The 17,251-nt window shown below is 36.7% G+C and overlaps 1 protein-coding gene across 2 annotated transcripts in view; it reads right to left on the bottom strand.

Annotated features, from left to right (window-relative positions):
* FUT8 (fucosyltransferase 8) overlaps nucleotides 1-17,251 on the bottom strand; it is a 304,241-nt gene that overhangs the window by 13,827 nt on the left and 273,163 nt on the right. For both annotated transcript variants that reach the window (XM_080808026.1, XM_080808027.1), the window contains 2 exons: nucleotides 9,042-9,288; nucleotides 4,137-4,313 (listed from right to left, as the gene is read on the bottom strand). In XM_080808026.1, the coding sequence (XP_080664152.1) occupies nucleotides 4,137-4,313; nucleotides 9,042-9,288 (424 nt within the window). The remainder of the gene's footprint in view (nucleotides 1-4,136; nucleotides 4,314-9,041; nucleotides 9,289-17,251) is intronic.

The following is a 17,251-nucleotide window of genomic DNA, read 5'->3' as shown; positions in this document are numbered from 1 at the left end:
TACAGGTTTTCAAGACTGACACTGTCAGCATGGTTTGAGTGCCCAGTAAAAAGAAAAGAGTAATCCTTTTCTGAGGTGTGACACTTACATGAATGCTCTTCCTAACTTAAAGACCCCTCCCCTGGAATCAAACCAAAAGAACACCTAAGTTCCTCAGGCCTTATTGGAGACTGCTTGATGAAGGATACTGAGTTTGGAAAAAAAACAAACAGAAACAAAGTAAATAATGGAAAAGGGAGATTTTGCATCTCCAATAATAAGCATGGAAATTTCTACATAAACATGCTTCTTTCTTGTCTTTTGCAGACAAGTACGTCAGCAGAGGAATCCTTTTACTATGAAGTTGTAGAGATTAGCCATGATAAAAAAAAACATATTTTTTCTTCTTCTACCTTATAAAAATGTATTTTTACATCACTCACAAAGGAATAATTAAACTTATAAACTAAGAACACATTTTCTTTTCTGAAATCTTTCTCTAGACTAAAGGAGATACTCCTCTTCATGATTTCACTATAGCTGGTATACAGCTCCTACAGGACATTCATGAACTACATTACAATGACTTGTTACATGTATGTGCCTACCAGTTGGATACTCCTTGAAATAAGGAGCCACATATTATATTTTATTTCTCTTTGTATATCTAGTGCCCTGTAACTGTGCCTAGCATATTATTGTTCAATAAAACAGTGAAAAAATTCACTACTTTTTATTGCTGAGTCATTTCAGTGGGCAACTAAACACTTTATAAAAACTTTTAAACATATTTTTCTTGCCTCTTTTCATTTAAATGAAACTAATTTTAGGAGAGCTCATCCAGCATTTTTGATGAAGAGCACACTGACTATGTAAGTATTCTGGGAGATTTTTAAAAACCTGTTTCTTCTCCGGTTTCACCCCTGTTTCCAATCTTCATGTCTTAGACTATGATACTGGACTGACAACTTTAACAGTTCTTACTTCTTTGCCAATGATTCTGTGATTAAACACTCTAACAGTGAATTACCTAAGAGATATCTCCACATAAGCAATGGCTGCCATAGTCAGTGGCATACAGGTGCCAAAATCTTATGGATGAACTCAGTCTTAACGTAGAGAAACCTGAGGCATAATACCAAGCAGCAAAGCATTAACTGCACATTTTCACACAGAAACCACATATTTAGAGCTAATCTTGACCACTTTTACAAAAGATAAGCTACACAGAAAATGGATTCTCCCCTGTGTGGACCCTATGCATCATTTCATTCTTCAGCTTTTCACCCTTTTGGAGCATAAAAGTCTCATAATCACCCTGGACACTACATACCTTAATGAGAGATTAATTCATGTTTTTGGTCTCCTTAAACAATGGCAGAGGTTTTAGGGTTTACTTAGATATCAAAACTAATCCTGACAGGTATAAAGCAGAGTTGATTTAGAGTTGAAAAACAGCTAAGTAAAATAATGAAAGAGAGAAACGGCATTTAAGTTCCTGAGAAAGTTCTCAAAATGACTCAGAAAATTGGGGCGCTTGGCTGGTGTAGTCAGTTAGGCATCCAACTCTTGATTTTGGTTGGCTCAGGTCATGATCTCAGTGTTGTGAGTCCAGAGTCTGCTTGAGATTCTCTCTTCCTCTCCCTCTGCCCCTCCTGCTTGTGCTCATTCTTTCTCTCTCTAAAATAAATAAATAAATCTTTAAAAAAATGACTCAGGAAATTAAAATTAAAGGATTTCCAAAGTGAGGGGGAAGATGCATAAAATGCTGTTGCTACATTTATAACAGAATATGAAAAAAACTGCTTCCTGGACTATCAGAGGGAGAGGAGTCACTAGCTGCTGACCACAAAAAGGAAATTCAGGTTGTACTATTCCCTGCTGCCAACTGTACCATAAGGGTTGCTTGCAGGGAAAATATGCTGCTATGGATCAAAGTTGTAAGGTGTTCATATCCCTTTATCTAAATATTTCCAAGTCCAGAAGCCTAGCTTAAGGAAATAATGTGGACAACTTTAGGAATACATCGTAGCATTATTTATAAGAGTAAAAAACTGGAAATAACCAAACTGTACAATCTTAGGAGAAAAAGCAAGCAAGCAACTGCATATGCATCCAGGAAATATACAGTCATTAAAAGGGATACTTATGACGATTATTTTTTTAGGGGCCTGAGAAAATGGATCCACTATTGTATTAATAAGTAAAAAAGAATTCAAATTATTATATACAATATGATCAACTACTAAAAGGGGTAACTATAGAAGTGACTAAAGGAAATATGTCAACATATAAGTAATTGTTGCCACTGAGTAATAGGATCGTGGGTGACATTTTTTCCTTGCCGGTGTACTTACCAACTCCTGTACCTTTTAATGAGCGTGAATTATTTTGTTAATCAGAGAAATAAGAAAAACAGGAAAAGGTTGTGATGCTTCAAGAACAAGTAAAAGAAGAGATAAAATAAATATTTTAATATTTTTTGAACCAAACTACAAATTCAGTCTGGTGTTTTAAAGTGAAGGAGCATGGTGAACTATTTCTACTTTGTTTCTAATTGGTCTGGATATGAAACTGGAAAAGTATCTGTGAGATTTTGTATTGTGTTTTGTGACCAAATGCTCATATAACCAACTGTAAGCATATAACTTGGCTTAGAGTTGGCTGATGAATTCCATGGTCCTCCGTGTATATGTGTGTGCGAGAGAGTGAGAATGTGAGACTACCTGATAGAGGGAGGCTTAAAAAACAACAACATGCAATTTATATCAGGTTAATTTGGATTTTTAGGAGGGAGAAACAGGATTTAGATTACTATCCAGTGATTTGGATAAACACCTGCATTATAGTCCTCACTTTAAATTTGTTTTTCTTCCCAATTCCTATTTGTGACATAAAAAATGGACCAAGAAATAAATTAATTAGTCAAACATCTTAAGTGATTAATAGCTAATAAAATGTTTTCAAACTGATGGGATTGAAATAAACATAATTCAATAATTACTGGGCACTTACTAGAGCTAGGTACTGTGTCTAAAGTGCTTGTAATCCAGTGAGGGAGACAGAGGTAAGCAAGGGCTAAACACTAAATCAGGGGAATGCACAGAGAAGGGATGCTTAGGGATTCGGGGATGATTTCTGGAGTAAATGGTGTCTGAGCCGAACTGAGACTACAGATTCTTTTCTTTCATTCCCTACTTTTCACACATTTAATACATCCTTTATTTATTAATAGTAAATAAAGGCCAATTCCAGGTTCACCCAGAGCCTGTGATAGATTCCCAATTACTATCAGTGTACTTTATGTATTTTCCGAACACCCTACATTAACTCTACAGTAGCACTACTTAGACTGCAGAGAAATTGTCTGTTCTCCCACAAGATCAGGAATTCCTTGAAAGTGGAGTATCTTGCATTTCATGGAATCCCCAGTACCTGACACTGTGCCTGAAATATAGGCATGCTCCATAAATGCTGGTTACTGTTCAGTACGTACTAGCAGTGCTTATTCCTCCACTTGTAAGACTTATCTTCTGATTCTTTACTTTCCTTTAATATAATTTTCAAGTTCCAGAAATTATTTATGAGATACAAACTTGTATTTTACATATGTTTCAGTTGCCCATAATTGCTAATGAAGATAGTGAGAGCAAAAAGGTAAGCACCTGGTGTGTTTTATTTCTAGCAGTCCTATATAGCCGGTTAGTGTTGTGGATGAATGTTTGTGTCCCCCTAGAATTCCTGTGTTTGAGCCGTAACTCCCAACATGACAGTATTTGGAGATGGGGCCTTTGGGAGATGATTAGGATTAAATAAGCATGAGTATGAGAATGGGGCCCTCTTCATGGAACTATGCCTTTACAGGAAGAGACACCAGAAAGCTTGCGCTCTCTCTTCCAAACACACAAAGAGGTCATGTGAGTACGCAGCAAGATGGCAGCTGCCTACACACCAAGAGACTTCAGATACCTTGCCGGCTCCTCAAATATGCTTTGATTATATTAACAGTCACACAAGTTGTGTCACACAGTTGTTTGAATAAAAAACTGCCAATAATCAGTAGTAATATTATAACAAGAATCACAAGTTATGGGAATTAAGGATTCCTTCCAACTGAAAAGAATCCTAGTCTAGAATCACTAGTTCATCTAACTCACTTTGTTTTTGCCTCCTTTAATAAAGAAGGGTCATCCGTGGCCAAATATACTCTTCTTTTATCCACTTGCATCCTTCGAGCAAGAAGCTGAAAATGTTCTTCAACGTGTACCATGTATTCCTCAATGGGATGGAAGGCTGCTTCTGTTCCCACTTTGTCTGTGCGTCTGACATGGACTCTGGGGGGTAAAGGAAAAAGTCAGATTCTGCTGATAATGCTCTGATCCACTGGATGCTTTTAGGTATTCTACTTTATACCCTTATTTATGGTGGCATCATAGACATATTAAATTAATTTTTCTTTTATTTTGCCATTAGAAAAAATAAAATATTAAAAAATTCAAACAAATACATTCTAAATATATATGCATGTTAACACAATACAAGGAGAATTAGAAAATAAGATTTTGAAGAATGCTTTCTTGTAAAGTAATTGGTGTATCCACAAATAATGGTAAAATAAATGGGAGATTCCAGAGTTATACTCCATATAGGGAGCAAAATACCAAGCAGCCTTCCAGAAAAAAGTTGATGTAACTTTTTAAGATTTTTGACAACAGGGGCGCGTGGGTGGCTCAGTGGGTTAAGCCTCTGCCTTCAGCTCAGGTCATGATCCCAGGGTCCTGGGATCGAGGGGCGCTCTGCTGAGCAGGAGCCTGGTTCCCCCTCTCTTCTCTGCCTGCCTCTCTGCCTACTTGTGATCTCTGTCTGTCAAGTAAATAAATAAAATCTTAAAAAAAAAAGATTTTTGACAACAAATGATACAAAAATTCACAGTTGTTATTACAGAATATTAAATATATTTTTGTAACATTTTGATGCCAACTTTTCTTTTCCTTCATGATACCCTGTATAGTTACTGTAAGTTCCAGCTTGTAGGATTGAAAGTTGTTTGAGGAAAACAAAGACCTGCACGGATTCTTCCTATAGCACAATCAAGGCAGGCAAACCTTTTAAAATTAAAAACCTTTTAAATTTAAAACCTTTTAAAAATTCTTACTATTTTAAGTTCATGGAAACGTTATAGCTTTCATTGGATGCATTATGAATTTCCTTTTGCTGTTTTTCACTCTATCAAACACAAGCAGATACTGATCTCATCTGTCCTATTTTTTTTAAAAAAAGAGCTCTAAAACTGTAAAATTGGGGACAAAGATTTACATTGAATATGTGCTGACTTCCACAGTACTCTCCTCCCATCCTACTGCTTTCAAAGTAATTGTAATGAAAATAATAATGGTCAGAGTTTATTTTCATAAATTAAAACTCTCCTTAAATTTGTCCTTCCTACATCCCATCCCCAGCAAATTACTAAACCACTATTCATACGTGGGAGAAAGAAAAATGTAGATTTGTTTCCCCTTAGGTCACAGTATATGAGCAAGCCTTAGGTCAAGCCAAGGGACAGCTTTTGATTATGAGTCTGGAGTGAGGGTCTATTCTCACTGCAGTTAACCTGGTGTCTCTGCAGGTATTCTTTCCTTTGCATTGCAGACTATAGTTCAGATGTAAATACCATTGTATGAACACATGTCCTATCATCGTTTTCTTCCCACATCCTTCTTAATCACTGCTTCTCTTGTGAAATTGGAATTGCTCACTGTGCTTCATAGATATGAAGTGGGAGAGAAAGAACAATTCCACCGAATTTCAATGAGAAGCTTCATGAGAAGAAGCACTATTTGTTACTCATGATTTCACCATGTAATTTCTTCAGCTCTAATATTTAAAATAGGGATCAGGGGTGCCTGAGTGGCTCAGGTCATGATCCCAAGGTCCTGAGATAGAGCCCCAACTTGTGCCCCAAGATGTGGGGTAGGAGATATGAGAATGAAAATGAAAACAAAGAAGAGCTGTAATAACAGAGGACGAATCAAGGGAAGAGGAGCATTTGAGGTCGTGGCAGAGTACTACTCATCAATGTTCTCAATTCTCCAAATACTCCTGAAATTAGGCCCGAATCAAGAATTTGAGAGAGGAGCATAATGGTCTTTATGGAAGAATCAGAATGTTAGGCCTGTGAAAGATATTAGGTCATTTTAGTTTAATAGAAAGTCTTTCATGAGACAGTTAAGGAAACTGATGCTTCTGAAGACATCAGTGAACAAAAAGACAACATAAGGCAAAGGGAAGCTGGTTTCTCTAACATACATTTCAACCTAATTGCCACAAAAGTAAAAGTTCTTTGTGTACTTGCCTTTCACTACAGTTGCCCCTTCAATAACATGGGTGTAAATTGTGTGGGCCCACTTACACACAGACTTTTTTTTTTTTTTTAAAGATTTTATTTATTTATTTGACAGACAGAGATCACAAGTAGGCAGAGAGGCAGGCAGAGAGACAGGAGAAAGCAGGCTCTCCACGGAGCAGAGAGCCCCATGCGGGGCTCGATCCTAGGACCCTGGGATCATGACCTGAGCTGAAGGCAGAGGCTTTAACCCACTGAGCCACCCAGGCGCCCCATACACACAGACTTTTTACAGTATAGTACTATAAATGTATTTTCTCTTATGATTTTCTAATAACACTTTCTTTTCTCTAGCTTTCTTTATTATAAGAGTATAGTATATTAATAAACATAGCATAAAAATGTGCTAATTAACTTTTTATGTTATAGGTAAGTCTTCCAGCCAACAGCAGGCTATTTATTAGTAGTTAAGTTTTGGAGGCGTCAAAAGTTATACATGGATTTTCAACTGCATGGGGTGGGGGTGTCAGCTCCCTAACCCTGTATTGTTCAACGGTCATCTGTATTAGATATGAAGCTCTTTCATGGCAGGGAATCTGATTTTATTTATTTCCAATAGCACCAAATACAATGAATAAATAAATGAATGTTGGGTTGACACAAAAATCTAATTGTTTATTACTATATGAATAGAAACCTTAGATATCATCTAACTTAGTTTTTTTTCAGTTTTAAACGAGGAAAGAGTGGCACTCAAGGAAGACCCAGAATGGTCAAGTATATTGGCCAAAGTCACAGAATTTGTTAGTGGTAGAAGTTAGATGGTACCCCCAGATTCTTGAATTCTAGTGTCCTTCTCTTTCATTATAGCACCCTACCTCAATGTACAAATAATTATCTGTGGTACTTCAATTTTCTGTATTTGGCTAACTCTTCTTTTTTTTTTTAAGATTTTATTTATTTATTTGACAGACAGAGATCACAGGTAGGCAGAGAGGCAAGCAGAGAGAGAGGAGGAAGCAGGCTCCCTGCTGAGCAGAGAGCCCGATGTGGGGCTCGATCCCAGGACCCCGGGATCATGACCTGAGCCGAAGGCAGAGGCTTTAACCCACTGAGCCACCCAGGTGCCCCTATTTGGCTAACTCTTAATATGATGAATGGTGCATGGACAATTAGGGTAGCTTTCTGGTATGTCAGAAAGCTTCTAAGGAAAATTAAGATGGTCTATGTCCTGGTTTTGCCTTTATGAACTCTGGAACTTTGGGCAGAGATACTCTTTCCTTTAACTTCCTTACCTGTAAAATGGTTACCTCTGCCCACTTCACAGGACTGTGTTATAGGATCAATGAGATAGTGAAGTTGAAAGTATTTTGGTAATTTAATTACTATACTGTTATCTTTCAAGATCCTGTTCAAACATTGAATCTATGAAGACTTTCCTGATCCAGATGGAAGTACATTTCTTCTTCCCTGAGCTCTCATGATACTTTTTATACTTCTCTCAGGTTATATATCACATTCTACCCATATAATGTTATCTCTGTATGTCTTTTTTCCAATTGACTGTAATAAGCTAGAAGAAGCCACTTAAAAAAATTAATCTCAGTAAATGTTCTGCAAATAAGTGAAGGAATCAACACATGCATTAATATTAATCAATAGCTGACTGTATTACAAACAGTATAAGCTACAGAATGTCACAGCCTAGCTTACAAGTCTATTTCCAGGAATTACTTTAGCATCAATCTCTCTGAAAGGTAATAATATTTTACAGTACATTTTTTCCACTGAACTAAAATCTTTTTATCCTCCTTATCATATCATCACTTTTAAGGCAGGTATTACCTTCCCTATTTTACAGATGGAAAAATCAAAGCCCAGTACCATTAATAAGTTATTTGGTCCAGAATTAGGAAAAAGCCAGGGATACTGCCCAGGTCACTTAAATCTCAGTCCAGTACTCTTCTCATCAGGCAAAGGAAATTTTCCCAAGGTATGAAATCTGGCACCAGGACTCAGGAAAATTCCTCTTTCCATAACTTTTTTATTTTTGTGTACAGGAGCACATCCGTATGAGCAAAGATGCTCTTTTGGATTCTTCTTGGTCCTAGGATTTCCAGATACATCTCCCTGAACACAATCATGAGACTGATTGCATATGTACATGATAATTCCCAAGTGGGCCAAGAGATAATTTTAAATAATAATTTTAACATTATCTTACATTATAAATTGTCCTCTTATTCTCAAAAATAGCTTCCAGGACAGAAAAGAAAACAGAACATCAAAAAAATGCAAAATAATCACTAGTGGTAATTAATGAAGCCTAACAAAAAGTATAATAGAAAAGCTATAAATGTGACAGCTTCATCTCATGGCCTTGTTAGGATAAGACATGAGTCTTGTAAAACATTCAAAATACTCTCAATAAAATAAAATTTTGCTAGCTTCTCCAGAAGAGACAGCTAATTTCAGAAATATGGGTTTAATATATTTGTTGAATGAATACATAAATAAGTGAATGAGGGTAACAAAGTATGATGTCTAAGTGAACAAAGGAAGAATGATTTCTCCATGACCTAAGGGGAACTCTGGAACATCTGTATTTGGGTGGGGCTCTGAAAATTAAGCTATATATCATAAAGTTTACAATATAGTACGAAGTATACATATCTCTGCTACTACATATCACTTAATGAGGAATAAGTCAGATTCTCACCCAATAACTGGATGTTTGAAGCCAAGCTTCTTGGTTGCCTCTTCTATTTCCTTTTCCAGCCAAGGTTGTGGGCGGATCAAGTATTTGACGAACTGGGACACCCACCACACTGCAGGATCACCATGGACTCGTACGAGCCGATCTGCAAGGTCTTCTGGTACGGCCAGGGGTAAATACGGTGGACGAGGATGGAGACTGTCTACAATGGGGAGCTCAACCACCTGAACATTTTTGTCCTTGACTTCACCTGCGAGAATATCAAAACGTACCATTACCATACTGCTTTCCTCATACAACTACCATTTAAGAAGAACTCACTCTGGATGCTTTCATCCTCACAGCCACTCTAAAGCAGTATTAAAACTCTCTCTTTACAGAAGCAGCTATTCACTTGCCCAAGGTACTAGCACAGAAGTGACAGAGTTAAATTTCACATTTAGGCTGGTTTGCCTCTCAACTCCATGGTGTTTTTTCTTTTTTCCCTGTCATAACATAGCTGCCGTATGAACACCTTATACCCCAGATAAGGACGCATCCAGCACTCAAACTATGTAATCAAAGAATAGCCATACTGCTGGTGAACACAGCCAGCGAGGCAAAGTTCTGTTTTTTTAATTGTTTTTGAACTAGACAATAAAGTGTTCTCAAAACTTCCAGATTGTCATTATAGCAAATGGCTCTTGTATTACTTTCATGATATAGGACAAAGATTCTAGAGATACCTAAAGATTATAATTATAAATCAAGCAGTTACATCTTTTAAAGGAAAAAAAAAGGTAATTCTGAAGTCTTTTTTCTTGGCCAAATTGTCTTTATATTTTCAATTATGATAACAATATAATCTATGTTGATTGTTTACCTGGCTATTAATTTAAAGTTAGAACAGAGACGAGATGCTAATTTTTGAAGAAGATGAGTAGTTTCAGAATCCAATTTCTACATATCACTACTATTATTGCCATTCTATCAATTTTATAATGCAATGAGATGAACATCCCAAAATGGGATAAACCAGTGACTTTAGAGTTTACATATTGAAGACCACATAGTAATAACTAGAAGACACAAAGACATCAGGCAGAGAAATCTCACAAATATAAAATGTAGTGAATTAATACTTCATAACAGAAAATATTAACCTGAACATATAAAATAACTCCACTTAAGATGTTATCCTTAGAATCACAGTTAATCACTGGACCTTAAAAAAAGAATGCATTTATAGAGAATAAACCTAGAATATATTTAAAATGTATTCACTAGAACACAGTCCTCAAATTCTGGGTTTTTTTTTTTTTTTGCACATATGCAAAATGTTTAAAGGTAAATTATATGACCTGAGAAAGTAATTACTTAAACCAACTGCATGATTATTAGAAAATTAGTTGGTCTAACTAAAAATTTAAAAATGTCTCGTTAATATTCTCTCTCCAATATGTAAGATTCATTTCAGGATTCTTAGAACAAAGCCCTTGAAACATGACATTTGCTGCATGAATAAATGGTCATAAAAAAAATTTACCACCAGTATTGCAATTCATCTAGGGTGTCAGTTAAGAAAGAGATGGGCACACACACAAAAAAGGGGGGGGCGGGTGGGCACCTTATCAGATGAGAAGCTGTAATTAAGGGGAGGGGCACCTGGGTGGCTCAGTGGGTTAAGCCACTGCCTTCAGCTCAGGTCATGATCTCAGGGTCCTGGGATCGAGCCCTGCATGGGGCTCTCTGCTCAGCAGGGAGCCTGCTTCCCCCCCACCCCCACTCTGTCTGCCTCTTCGCCTACTTGTGATCTCTGCCTGTCAAATAAATAAATAAAATCTTAGAAAAAAAAAAAAGAATATATGGGGAAAGAGTGAACTACATTTTAAGTTAAGCTCTAATAATTTCCCTAAGACAAGGGAAATTGGGGTGCTTTCTCTGATATCAGGACATGATAAGAGATGTAGTACATGAATGAGAGGGAAAAAAAAGGAAGAATGGAAAAATCTAGCCTCTCCTATATGACCATAAATAAGAGCAAAATTAATAGGGCTACCTTCCTTTTGTGATTTCTTCCTAACAAGGTTATTCTAAATGCTCTGTGTAACCAGCTTCATCTTTCACTTATATAGAAGTATTGCCCTGTCTGATTGCCCCAAGGCCTCAGCTTTCTTATAGCTAGTCCTACTGACAGCTTTCAGATATAAATGAAAACTATGCTTATACCTTCAGGACAGAGAATTCAGTTTATTTTTATTGATTCTTTGTTCATTCATTCATTCATTCATTCAGTTGTTCAAATATTTATTGAACACTGCTATATTCCAAACACTGTATGAGGCAGAGTATACAATGATAACATAATTCTTGCTCTCTAATATTTCTAGTTCAAAATCCTCTCCCAGAACTGACGGCTTTCAGTAAAAGAAAAATAAACAAAATAAAACAAAATATCATCACCAAAACCACACTATTAAAAAGATATCAATACTCAACTGCCTAGTAAAATATTATAAATTTATCATTTTCATATCAATACCATTTTCATTCATATAAAAAATAAAAGTTTAGCTCCCTCAGTAACGATATATTTCAAAATAAATGAAAATAACATAGTACATGTTATGTTAGAAGTTTCCTTTTTTAACTTGGTTTACCACCTAACATTTTTTATTCTACTGGTATACATATCCAAAAGAACTTAAATCTGGAACAGATCCTAGAGATAATTTTGTTCGGTGTTTTCTAAACTTTAGTCATTTATGTATGAACTTTATAATTTTTACCATATCTATGCATTGTCTGTACTGTTTAATGTTTTAAAAATTCATTTTAAAACCTCCATGGTTTTATTTTATAGATGCCAACTTCACTGAAAACAAAACCATATTATTAAATTCTATATAGATACTATTCCCTGTGAAGGGCTCTGAGCCCAAGCCAGATTTCTGTTTAAAAAGGAGATTATCAGCGACCTTAAAGGGGTATAATTGCTTTTTCCCTTATATCTCCTATGAGTTTGAAACCAAATGAGAGACAGAAGAATAAAATGGCAATTAAAATACCAGCTTGATTACTAATAAGGATAAACTACAGAATGTGGTTCTTTGTTTTGGATTTTCGGGCTTTTGGGTTTCCGAATAGTTTCCCCCCAGCCTTATGTAGAGTCTGTCAACCATGGCCTCTTACCCAGGGGAGGAGGAAGAACATGCCTACTGAGAGGGGGCTGTACCAGGAGAGAAGCCAGAAAGGGCTGTGCCTCACACGTTTGGTTCCTTTTCCTAAACTTACTAGTTGCCCACTAATTTCCTTCCAAGTGGAAGGGAAATGAAGTAGACAGAAGCAAAAAAGCACTTCAGTACTTTCCCCTTGAAGTAACAGAATTCTTTTTTCTTCTATCGAAACTCTTGAGGAACAGAAGATTCCCAGTACCTGTTCCTACCCATCTCTACCCCTAATTATCCAGTGTTAAAGAACTATTAAAGATATCTTGATACCAAATTGGGAATTTTTCTGACATATTTAGAAAGACTGAAAAAGCAACTTTCTCAACTACGTAATTCAATGTTTAATTTAATCTCTTATTAGGAAATTATCTGAAATGCTTTTTAATCTCCAATAATCTGTGGTAGGTTCAGAGTTTGAGAAATACATTTTTACTTAAACTCCTTCATTTTACAGAGGAAATAAGCTAGAGAGGATAAGTGAATTTCTCAAAGGTAATAAAGCTAATAAAAAGGCCAGGATTAGATTCTAGTGTTTACTATCTTACTTATATTACATTCTGCTTTCTGGAACCTATATATATATTTCAAAGCACTTAAGTATGTCCCCTTTTGATCAATCAAGAGTACCCTGCCATTCTATTAAGGCTTTATTTAGTGTTGGGGAAAAAAAAAGCAGCACTGCATTAACCTTCCAGCAAGAGAATGTTTTATATATATATAAGTCATACAAAAGTCAGCGCTATGCATTTGGAAAGAATCACAGCAAACTAGACTAGGTATTAGATAATTGACTGCCTAGTTCAACTTGAACTGATACGGTCATTATTCATTATTTCAGAGACTCATTTTCAAGACTACCTCTTCTTGTTGCTAATTCTGTTTTATAGGGTCATTCTCTTTGCTAAAGGCAGAGAAGACTCAATAGGCTTGTTAGTATACTTACAGCCCTCTGCCAGTAGTAGATTGTTCTTTGACAGGGAACATCTCCACAGCTGCAGGCAAGTATCTCTAGAGAAGCCCTCTTCCCTGCTGCTCAATTCATAGCAACCCTATTTTTAAAAGCATTACTCTGTTATCATTCCACATACCATAAGAGACACTAGCCCTGGAATTAGCCAATTAGAATTATTAATCATTAGTAGATTTAATAAAAAGATCTGAACATCTACCATGAACGAATAGGTTCTGCTATAATGAAAAATGTTTCAAAGATTTGGGGTCCTAGTCCATGAGATTTCTTCTCCATTTACTATTTTCTTTTCTCAGTTGCTACTCAGTGACTATATCACTCTGACTTGTGAGAAAAACAGAACTTAGAGGAGAAAATCCTCTGAAGACAGAATTCATACAGCCAGGATGGTCAAAATAAAGAGGTTTGGAATAGGGTTGCCAGAAGGGAAAAATCTCCAATAAGACATCACTACCTGGAACTTAAATTTCACTTGGGAGGAGGAGGGGATTATAAGCAACACTTTGGCAATTCTGAACCAAAAAAGCAATCTGCTTTCTGGTCTCAAGACTCCTAAGGCAATTTCCTTCAATGCCCACATATGTCCAGACTTTCCTCAAATAGGTACAGATGGGTAGAATGAGGTTTTAATTCCCTTTCTAGGGGTTGCCTTGAATGGCTATAGCTGGTAAATGCCATCATACCGAAGAGCCTTTCCAAAGACTGTGCCCACTGCTGAGGCTCACAGCCCTACTTGAGACTGGACCAGGTGAGAGACATCAAACAAGTATGGTAAAGCAAATGCCTATTGGCACAGTACCTTGACTATAGTGCATAGTGATTATGAGTATGGGCTTTGGAATGACAAAAACTCGTGTTCAAATACTCTATCACTTAACAGTTGTGTGACTTCGGGTAAGCTATATTTAACTTCACCCCTGTTTCTTCCTCTGGAAAATGGCATTGATAATAGTACCTTATTCATCTGTAAGATGGGATTAATTATAGTATCTTATTCATTGAGTTATTTTAAGGATGAAATATTACATGGAGAAAGCTGAGCACAATGCCTGACACATAGTAATTCTCAGAAAATGTTACTTTTTTACCCTGGGGTCAATTCTGCTGAACAATTCTCAAGAACCTAGCTAGAGTTTGGTCAAGGAAGAGATTATGTGCCAAAATATCATATTCTTTGAAAAGTAATCAAAGTTCCCAATTTCAGTGAGCCAAAGATATACTCCCAAATATACTAGGTATAAGGAGATAGAAGATACACACCCAAAGTAAATCTTATCACACTGTTTACCATAGGCAATAGAACAATAAGCAGCTTTTATCTTTTCAAAATATTCAATGAATGTTCAAACTGAAGGGTAGTTCTGATATCTTATTATCACTAAACTGACTTGACCAAAATTCTGTCCTACACTGTAAGCACAGAATGACAGTAAGTTGTCTAACTAGTAATATGTATCACAGCAGAGAATCTATATGCTTAAATTATATCTACAAAGACTTTCTGGACTTCTTGGATTTATATTCTTCACCACTTTGTGGCCAAATATGACTGCTTAAATTCTTTCTTAACTCTCTGAGACTTGTTATGGGAGGTACGAGTAAAAGGAGAACAAGGCTGAAAGCTAACTATCTGTGGTGAGACCTCTAGAGGCACTGGGGACTTTTCTTGATTTTACTTGGACACAGTAAGATGGACATAAAAATCACAAAAATATGTGAGGTATATTCTTCGGGATTTTTTTTTTTTAAGATTTTATTTATTTATTTGACAGACAGAGATCACAAGTAGGCAGAGAGGCATGCAGAGAGAGAGGAAGGGAAGCAGGCTCCCCGCGGAGCAGAGAGCCTCATGTGGGGCTGGATCCCAGGACTCTGGGATCATGACCCGAGCTGAAGGCAGAGGCTTTAACCCACTGAGCCACCCAGGCGCCCCCTTCTTCGGGATTTTTAACAATGATGACCTTAATAGTTATATCTTCATTTAATGACTGAGCTCTGTTCTCATTTATAATGTGGAGGAAAGATATACTATTAAAAAGTGAACAGCTGGGCTACTTTCTTTTTGTTGTTTCAACCACTGCAGCTGATAGAGATTTCTTCTTGAACTTGAATGAGCAACTGTCGCCTGCCATATGAATTCCATCACTGCTCTACTTAAGCAACAACTCAAAAGACTGTTATTACTGCCAGTTTGAAGCCTTCAACCAATTGAGTAAAAGTTCTAAATTCAATCATATGAAACAAAGTGCAGTGTTAGCAACATTCTTAAGAATTAGCATATCACACTATGGGAATGATTGTGCAGCATTCTTATGAGGTATTTTCTGCTTTTACTAGTACAGAAATGCCTTGCAAAGGCAACGAGGCTCATGGTTCACCGACCTCAATGTTATTCTGACAGACTGGATATGGGACTAAAAGAATGGCTAATGGAAACTATGTAATATCTTAGTGAGTTACGCAGTTGAGGATAAGGCAGGCATGCTAGTGTCATAAGAAAAAAGACCAAAGAGATTTTTTGCTTCATGCCATTGAACAGAAGGCTCCCTGCAGTCATTCCGCATGTTTCTGAAACAAATTTAGTCATTTAACTTTTATATACATATGTGTTACTTTGCCAAGATTCCAGACAGTCCACAGACAGCTTGCTCATAAATGGGACAGTGCCAATAGTTTCTCTGATGAGTCACACTGCATTGGCCCTATAACTCCATGTAGAGATTTGGAAGAGTGTTCTGGTTTTTTGTTTTTGGTTTTTTATTTAAATAACTTAGTACTTTTTCTTAACTTAGAAACTCCTTCTAATCCAAGGGATCCCAAAGAATTTTAGAACAGCTTTTCTCATGGGGAAAAAGCAAGAAAACAGAGGAATGGAAAGCAGAAAGAAAGATAAGGGTTAATTTCATCAAATTATTAAAGAGCCAAACCCCAAACTCTCTTTCCCCCATTCTCATTAAAAAAAAAAAAAAAAAATCACAATTCCACTTTCATATTCCTCTTACACCTTCACCACAAGTCACTCTCCTTGAAAGATAAAGGCAGGAGGAACGACCTTCAGGAAATAATAGTATTTTATCCCTTGAGGATTCCTCAAAGAGATGACTGAGTTTATTGTTGGGCCACCAGATCTCACAGGATAGCTGTCAGTTGGCATGCTGTGTTCCCTTTTGCTTTGGGAGAATTCTATAGCAGCCTTTGTAATTAGCACTTAGTTGGAGTTAAGAATGCAAAGTTTCATCCTTGTGATTTTTCTGCTAAATTAGCATTCAGATGTTAAATCAGGAAGGCCTAATTTGAGTTTCCTGATAATAGGGTATAGGTCAATCCTAATACCCTAAAACGTAAGAATTATAACTAGAAATTCTGGCTATTCCCTGAGAGAAGAAAATGAAAATATAGTCATGTTGGAAGAAGAAAATCCTAACAAAACAGTTAAGATTTCTGTGAGATATTAGGAGGAAGACAACCAAATTGAGTGTAGTATTACCATGCTAAAGCACTCTACAAATTGATAATCAAACAAACATCTTGTCTACTAAACCAGGAACTGGGATAGCAAATCTCCCTCGTTTCATATGCTAACCCAATCCATAAAATACCAGCAGCTCCAAAATTCGCCCTGCCACCATTTCCACCTTTAGCTTGCTGCCATCTTGGACTACAGAATCTATCTTCTCTCCCAGCTCCCTCCACTTCCACTGTGGATGAAGAGATGGGGGATGGGGTATAGCTTTACATGGCAAGCCTCAGCCCCTGCTGTCACTACAGCCACTAACCTTTTATCAGTCAGCTGATCCTCCCCTTCTCTCCTTCTAGAGAGAAGAGAGCTAATACCTGACAATCTATAGCCTCTGGTGGCATAGCTGAGATAAACACTGTAAAAACATTACCCAAAGAGTGGTTATATTTTACTCTTTTTGGTTTAACTGTGGGAAGAGCAGGGGATATCCATATACAAAGACAAAGAACTCTGAGGCAAAAGGCATGAAACCTTAACAGCATGGAAAGGGGAGGAATGAGGAAGATAAATGTGG

This window comes from Martes martes (assembly GCF_963455335.1).
Source record: "Martes martes genome assembly, chromosome: 7".
NCBI classification, from domain to species: Eukaryota; Metazoa; Chordata; class Mammalia; order Carnivora; family Mustelidae; genus Martes; species Martes martes.
Note: the sequence above shows the minus strand (reverse complement) of the source record. Positions and strands in the feature narration are given on the sequence as shown.